The sequence below is a fragment of the Anneissia japonica genome, unplaced genomic scaffold, assembly GCF_011630105.1.
Source record: "Anneissia japonica isolate Jap-2015-1 unplaced genomic scaffold, ASM1163010v1 scaffold2756_len2360902_cov194, whole genome shotgun sequence".
NCBI lineage: Eukaryota > Metazoa > Echinodermata > Crinoidea > Comatulida > Comatulidae > Anneissia > Anneissia japonica.
In genome coordinates this window covers 804,933-813,550 of record NW_022719050.1, presented here as the reverse complement: position 1 = coordinate 813,550, position 8,618 = coordinate 804,933, and the positions used below count along the sequence as shown (strand labels likewise).

Genomic DNA, 8,618 nt, shown 5'->3' with positions numbered 1-8,618 from the left:
ACGCGAGCTCGTTAATAATCATGAATATATTCATAAACATTAATAACGAGCTCGCGTTAAATTTAAATACTTAACCTTTGAATATTCTCTATATTTACAACTCTATGAATATACTATTACCTTTCTTCTCTATATCCCTAGCAGCGCCAACGGGGGTTCCAGGACGCACACAGAACACCACATCGGGGAAACCTGTACTTCTCCGTAGCTTTGAAAATGCATTGTTGCATTTTCGGACACCTAGAGGAGTAAATTCTTAAAATGTGCACCAAGCTGGTGTGGCTGGGTGTGTACCCCTGCTAGGAAGTTATTGGGGAATTTGGACCTCTATTGGAGACCTTTATACCTCCTCATCGGGGAACCTCTGACGCCTCAATGGACTTTTCCGGACTGTCAATCAAACCATGGCTAGGTATACGCGCGTGTCCTACAAACACTGTTGTCTCACAAACGCACGTGTTTACCTACATTTGCGCTATTGTTTTTGTATAATTATTTTTTACACATTGGCCAATAGCATGAAGGAACGGCATAAGGTTTAATATTAAATGACTATAATACAAATATCATTATTATGTTTACGTAGGTCCAAGCAACAGACAAACTGTCCACTATTCGCAACATGCTCTCGACTACTGGAATCTTTTTTAGTACAAACGGTATGACTGTTGCATATTAAACATATTTATTTTCTATATCTACTGCTATCATCATCGTATAATGAGAATCTTTTCTACTTTGTAATCTCACAAAAGTAATTTATGCGTTATCAGTATGTTTTGGTAATGGAAAGATTATTCTGTCGTAAATAATGGTATCAGTAAATACATGTTAAAATGAATAATAAATCAATATTTGATTAGTGAAAAGAGAATGTAATAGATGTTTAATCCCCCCTTTGCTCCTTTGAAAATCATCGCGTCTACTTTTCGAATTCGAATGTTTTTTTGACTGTTTACTTACATAATAAATCTATTTATTATTTTTATTATTAATCATTATGATTTTGTTAAAGATTTAATTATAAAAGTAATTAAAGAACTGATATTGGCCAAAGGAAAAACAGCACTACAAAAATAAAAACAGAAAATAATAATCACAAAGAATGCAATGAAATAAAAAAAAAACCATTTATTTCTAAATTTAAAGATTATCCAACTTCCACTAAAACGTATCTTTTCTGGCAAATTTGATTATGTTTCCACCACCCCTAAAAGCTTTAAACATTCAAAATGTTCATATTATCATTGTCGCATTTTAGATTGTTACTTAGGAACGATGGATGCAGACTTCTGTTCGTCAAGACCCACAGGTAAGTGAACAAAATATACACATGGTATATAAAAAATGCAACTTTATTATTTCTATTACTGTTATGTCAAATAGCGTAATAATAAACATTTGCTTAATTAGCTGATTTAAATTTTACAGTTCACAGTGAAAGAACACATAATTTTCAGTGTACATAGCATATTTTGATAAACATTGTGCACAATTTAATAAGAACTGATAATCGTCCTGATTTGCAATAAAACCTTTCTTTCCAAACATTACAGACATTCTTAAAAATACTACACGTTAAATTTAAATGAATCTAAAGAATATTATAATGAAACGTTTAAATTAACTGATGTTTAATTATATTTGTAGTCTTGGAATTCATTGTATCGTATAAATATTTGATTCATTGTTTGGTTAGTTTTCACTTCATTGTTTCTATTTTAGACCACAATGGAAATTAATTTTCCAGTGTGGTACTTTATTGCGTTTTTATCCTTGAATATCATTTTTGTATGGAAATAAAACATTTGAAAAATTAAATATGTACATGTGCTTACAATCCGTCAGCCTTTGTTAACTACTTTCCTGAAAATCAAAAAGAAATACCCGTTTCTTTGTCAAATAACATTTGTTATCTGTATAAAAATTTACTTTATTTATAGTAATATTTTGGTTTGTCGTTAAGAAAATCAATTGGAACCAACTTGTTAAGTATTTTGTTACGAGTTTCAATAATAAAATAGTTTTAGTGTACGTCCAGATTTTTTTTACCATAATTTATATTATCTTCTGCCCAAAAAGGTTTAAAGACAATATAACTAAAAAATTAAATTATTATTATTATTCATTCGTATACATAAACATAATATAGTATATCAATCGTAATGAGAGTGGTAGAAAATTGAAATTTGGTAATAAGAAATCCCGTCATTAGGATGAGGAGAGATAAAATGAAAATTCTAGATAAATATTGTTTAAGAAAACGTATTAACAACAAATTTGGTGATTAAATAAATTATAGAAACTCAGTATGTTGGAACTGTTTACGATTTGCGGATTGATTCAATATATCCAAACGTAACAAATTCGAACGAGTTGTTGGCTAATGTGTCCTGGCTACCACCATTGCAAATTAACCCGCAGTATGCACTTATTGGATATCATGGGAATTACATAGATGCAGAGGAATCCACCAACGTCATTCTCGGATCAGTGCTGCATAATAATAATTCAAGAAAGGTATGAAATGAACATTATATCATGTGCATGAATTCTGCCAAAAAATAAATATATTTCTATCTGCGGTTTGTGTATGTTTATCGGTGGAAAAACTGTTTAAACTATCGTAACCTTTTTCTTATTCCATCGACTGATGTGTGCTGTGCGCGGTAAAAATATTAGAGAGAGCACACTTCAAGTCACTCGATATTTTATTCTGCGATATAAGCCGTTCAGTAAATAGTGTTGATAAATATTTTTTATGTAATTACTTGAATGAAAAAAATTAAATGTCTCTAATCAGGAGATGTTATGGCAATGGTGGGCGGGATAAAATATTGAAGAATGCAACAGGTTCAGGATACAAAATATATTATGTTCTCACCGAACTCGGAAGTTTGACTGTCAAACTCCAGCTGGCGACAGCATGATAGCGGATGTGATCTACAACCAGTAGGCCTAGTCAAGACTTTTTTGTCGATAATATATGACCTGGTTTATGATATTTAGAGTAATGCACATGCATTTTTTTTTTTATTATTTTGTTAGTAAAAATGTGCATGAACTTGGGCTTTAAGTATTTTTATCATCTTCAATATTATAATATTATCACTATAAAAGTCAGTATTATTATTATTATTATTATTATTATTATTATTATTATTATTGGTAGTAGTAGTAGTAGTAGTAGTATTATCATTATTATTGTTAATGATGATGATGTTGTTAGCAGTGATCGTCTGTTCATCATTATCATCATCATCAGTGTCCCTAGAGCCCCCCTCTCCACACCAAAGATAAGTAAAGGAAAGAAGAGGGAAGAGAAAAAAAATGAAATGGTCTGTAAAACATTGAATATGATATTTTTCACTTTTGAGTTTATTTTTTAATTGTGGCAGTATCTTTTGCAACACCGTAAAACCTCGAATTGAAACCCAGTGGGCTTAATCTCGAGATGAAAAGAAGCCCCTCTCTTTACTTTGCAATAATAGTCTCGAAAAGAAGCCCATCTCAAAAAATAGCCCATCTCGAAAAGAAGTCCATCCAAAGTTCGCAAAAAAAAAGGGCTTCAATTCGAGGTTTTACGGTATATTTGTTTTGTGTTGTTGTAATGTGGTACAGTATTTATTTAGTATAAATATTTGTCTCTTCTAGGAGGTTCGCTATTCTGTGCTTTTAGAAGGACTGCAGAAGGATAAATCATATACGTTAAAGGTATACCTAAACATTAAATCTGAGAGGAGGGTAAAGGCAACCCTCTTAATTTGACGTCATATTCGCGCGCCGTATCAATGCATTCTGACAGTGAGCGTTTGTGTATGTAAATTCGGTTACGCACTGATTCACATCCAAACAATATTAAAATAGGCCCTATAGGTTTATATATGATGAGGCCTGTGGCCTAAAATGAGTATTGTACACTAGTAAGAGTGTCGCTTTAAAGCTATCAAATTGTTGCCTGTCAAACTTAACAGACGATATGAGAACCACATTATTTGTTTGATAACTCGAGCACATTATTAAAGTAATATTGAATTTATGTTTCGATTGGCAACTGAAAGGTTATAGTTCATTGTCTTCAAATGCATTTTAAGAGTGTCAATAATTATGAATTGATTGGTCTGTAAAACATTGAATATGATATTTTTCACTTTTGAGTTTATTTTTTAATTGTGGCAGTATATTTTGCAACACCGTAAAACCTCGAATTGAAACCCAGTGGGCTTAATCTCGAGATGAAAAGAAGCCCCTCTCTTTACTTTGCAATAATAGTCTCGAAAAGAAGCCCATCTCAAAAAATAGCCCATCTCGAAAAAAAAAGGGCTTCAATTCGAGGTTTTACGGTATATTTGTTTTGTGTTGTGGTAATGTGGTACAGTATTTATTTAGTATAAATATTTGTCTCTTCTAGGAGGTTCGCTATTCTGTGCTTTTAGAAGGACTGCAGAAGGATAAATCATATACGTTAAAGGTATACCTAAACATTAAATCTGAGAGGAGGGTAAAGGCAACCCTCTTAATTTGACGTCATATTCGCGCGCCGTATCAATGCATTCTGACAGTGAGCGTTTGTGTATGTAAATTCGGTTACGCACTGATTCACATCCAAACAATAGTAAAATAGGCCCTATAGGTTTATATATGATGAGGCCTGTGGCCTAAAATGAGTATTGTACACTAGTAAGAGTGTCGCTTTAAAGCTATCAAATTGTTGTCAACAGACGATATGAGAACCACATTATTTATTTGATAACTCGAGCACATTATTAAAGTAATATTTAATTTATGTTTCGATTGGCAACTGAAAGGTTATAGTTCATTGTCTTCAAATGCATTTTAAGAGTGTCAATAATTAAGAATTGATTTTAAACTACATGATAAAAAAGATGCCAAAAGGCAATACAGTTCACTCTTCAATTTGAGACCCCTTTGATACAAGACCAGTTTTAGCAAAGTATTAACTGAACACCTGTCTCTTAACCAGTGGCGTATTTAGGGGGTGTGCGAAAGCACACGCCCCTCCAAAAAATACTCGCCCCCACCCCCCAAATCACTTGCAAGTAGTTAAAAATGACCTAAAGTCACCTTATTTTGCTAGTTAGTGCCCCTCAACTGATCATCGAGCACCCCTCCCCCACTTCACCTTCTAGATGGTGAAAACTTCTAGATACGCCACTGCTTTCCTCATTTTTTGAAACCTAAACACAGAAAATAAAAAGTCATCGATTTCAGTTTTAGTAAATCTACTCACTATAAAGAATTACTTGCATTGTTGCCCATTACCGTAATAGGCTTATTGTCGTGGTACTGTTCGTTCATGCAATACCCATCACCCTTTTCTGGATTACAGATGTTGACAGCCTTTCCAGAATATGTTGACCTTTTCAGAAACCTACCGAGAAAGTTGGGTATTTTGCGGCCTGCTAACCACTGCATTTTAGTCCTGGGGATTTGTAGGCGTTCTCTTTAATGATTCAGACTATAAAAAAAACTCAGAATCAAAGGAAATAAACCAAGTTATACATTTGGCTTTTTGACAGGGATTTGAAAGCACATCTTTTAACGATATTTTGACGCTTCTTACAGCTTTTACCAGAATTTCCTGTAGTTCATGTTTATAAAACATGTTTGTAATCACTATGCAAGCTTTTTGTTTGTGAAAATAATTCCAAAGAACACTAATTAGTGAACGTCTTGTGTGTATTTTCGATTAAAATTAAATCATTTTTTTTTTACCTTGTAAGCAGAGTAGGATATTTCACAGGCAATTACATACCGTACTTACACTAACAAACAGAGTCTGTATACTGAAAGCCTAATATTCCCAAATCAAATTAAAATGTTAGATCATTACCTTATTGTACATTTTAATTTCGGAAATTTTCAATTCTCTATTCCTTTAATATTTCAGATTGCTGCCTTTGTAACAAAGGAAGGTGATATAACTGTAATGGGAAAACCTGCCGCTATAACGATTGAAACGCCAGAATGTAAGTTTAGAATCTTAATTGGATGTCATACGTTTCCAGTAATATTTCACGGTTAAACAGAGCATTTATTATTTATTTATTACTTACCGTACTTATTCTGCATATCCTCATTTCATCCATCACGTAGCTTTCCTGATAGCTACATACACGGAAGGAAGTTCTTTCTGTTGTCATTCTCCCTGCTTTAACTACACTGACGTTTAGTAGTTTCTTCATTGTCTTTCTCTGATCTTTTTCTTGGCCGTCCTCTACCTCTATTTACCTCGATTTTACCTTCCATAAATGTTTTCTCTACTCTAAACAATTGTGACGTTTGATGTGACCAAAATATTTTAATTTGAGTTTTGAAATTAAGTGTATTAGCCAGTTTTCTTCAATAGCCAATTGTTCTCTCATTGACTGATTTGTTCTGAGTCCTATTCCACAAAACAGAAATTACTCTTCGATAGTACTTCATCTCAAAAACATTTATGGCAGCCTTCACTTTTTCAGTTGGAATCCAAGACTCGCATCCATATAGCTGTAGGGAATGTCAACCCTCTTATGATTACAACTTTTGTATTTAGATTCTGGCCTTTCCATAAATACTTCATCTTTTTCATCTTTTTTTTATTTTTCTCCCTCCAAATTGCTATCCTTCTTTTAATTCCACCAATCTGGATGGCTAGCATCTTTATAGATGCGTGTCCCTAAATTTATTTAATATTGATGTATATATAATTTTTTATTGTTGCTGCTGCTGTTGGTTGTTGTTTTTTAGTTATTAGTATTACTAGTACATATTATTATTATTATTATTATTATTATTATTATTATTATTATTATTATTATTATTATTATTATTATCGTCATTAAGCCTACTATAATTTGCCTACTATTTTGACTTCTAACAATATATTTATTAAAATTGTATTATTATTATTGTTTTAAGTTGACTATTAATGTTTTGCAAGTTTTTTATTTTTGATTCGTTTAAAGGACAGTCAATGTAATCCCTTCTTTTATTATTAAACCATGTATTTCTCCAATGACACTGAACACATCTGAAATTAAGATCACTTTGTATGACGCAAGCAATGTTTTTTTTTAAATGATTATCATCATCATCATCATCATCATCATCGTTGTCGTTATCATCATGATTATTTATATCCTCATCACACGGCTTTACCACTGCCATTCAGCGCCATCATTATTAGGTAATTTTTATACTAGGTGATATTTTCCTTGTTCTATTTTATATTTTCATTGCAAATTTTGTAAATGTTTGAAAAGAAATTCAGAGATGAGCTTTTATGCTCATTTATTATCCTTCATGAAATCCTAATCTATACTCGCTAGCGTTTATATACACATGTTATACTCTTATTGTCAAGGATTTCTGGATGAATTTTTAAAGACATTCCTAAGTGCTATACGTAATTCTTGACACGTCGTTGCGAAGTAATTACATTATGAAGAAATTATAGGCAGTAATGTAATCTAACGAATATAATATCTTGCTGTTTTTACCTAGCTGTCAATATTCCGACTACGGTCATACACGGGGGTACGCGGGAGATTAGTAAGTAAAGCTGTCTTCTGTCTCTTTTAAATCTTAATTTACGTAAGAGGATATATATTGTATGTATTTGTATGTATGTATGTGTGTATGTATGTATGTATGTATGCAGTATATGCTATATCGCTCTACGTTTAAAGTTTTCAATGTATCATCATTGCAGGGATGGCGCCAGGATTTTTACAATTTAAATTTTGTTTTCTCCTCGACGAATTGTGGTTTTTCTCCCTGACGGGAGAGGGGGGGCAGCTCTGGTCCCACCCCCACTGGCGCCACCCCTACATTATTCCAATTGAATCGGCTGCATTTTAAATGCCAACAAGTGATACCACAGCGACAATAAAACCTAGACCAAAATTTAATCGAGTATTCATATACAAATGTCTTAATACATTACTCAAAATTGATATTTCCACGTTCCATTAAAATTGTGAGATTTTTCTTTCTATACTATTAATTTAGTGACGGAACCAACCCATCTTCAGAAAACGTCGACACTTCAATTTAGTAAGGCGCCCAACACAAAATCCCCGCCTCAATCTTCGTCTAATGGAGGATGGATGGACGAGAACCAAACAGTAGTTGTCGCGGTGATCATTTGTGCTTCATTGCTTGTCGTTGGTTCGTTAGCTTTTGCTTGCTACATTGCCCAAGTTAAAGAAGAAAAGGTCGACCATCGACACAAAATGATTTCCGTAAGGAAGATCGGCAACGAGTACATATATAACTAATATGCGCTATTGTGCAGTATCTATTACAAGATAATGTTATTCATCGGGGAAAAAATCCCTATAATTTGAATATTTGAATTCATGCAACCTAAGCCTACCGTCAAATCATGGAAATTTACAAAAATGAGTTAACGTGTTAATAATTAGACCTTCTTCAAATTTCCTTTACACACTGAAAATCAAATAAAATCTGATAATGAATATTTTATTTTGGCAAAAAAAAAATAATATAATTATTGGGAATTTATCAATGTGTCATCTTGATTCTCTTTAATGATGATGTGATCACCATAGTTGACTCAGGTATAAATGGTTAACTTTTTGTAACAACAATTT

General features: G+C 32.6%; 1 protein-coding gene across 3 annotated transcripts; it reads left to right on the top strand.

Annotated features, from left to right (window-relative positions):
- The first annotated feature begins 133 nt into the window (after positions 1–133).
- Positions 134–8,409, top strand: LOC117110738. 3 transcript variants are annotated; one of them, XM_033253525.1, is made up of 8 exons: positions 394–412; positions 587–659; positions 1,262–1,312; positions 2,303–2,520; positions 4,412–4,471; positions 5,912–5,990; positions 7,507–7,554; positions 8,014–8,409. In XM_033253525.1, exons 2-8 carry the CDS (start codon positions 623–625, stop codon positions 8,280–8,282), a joined length of 762 nt encoding a protein of 253 aa, XP_033109416.1. In that variant the 5' UTR covers positions 394–412; positions 587–622; the 3' UTR covers positions 8,283–8,409. The 3 variants fall into 3 exon arrangements, with proteins under 3 accessions (XP_033109415.1, XP_033109417.1, XP_033109416.1); XM_033253524.1 differs by having other exon boundaries at positions 134–659; XM_033253526.1 differs by lacking the exon at positions 4,412–4,471 and adding an exon at positions 3,655–3,714 and having other exon boundaries at positions 134–659.
- The last annotated feature ends 209 nt before the right edge of the window (positions 8,410–8,618 follow it).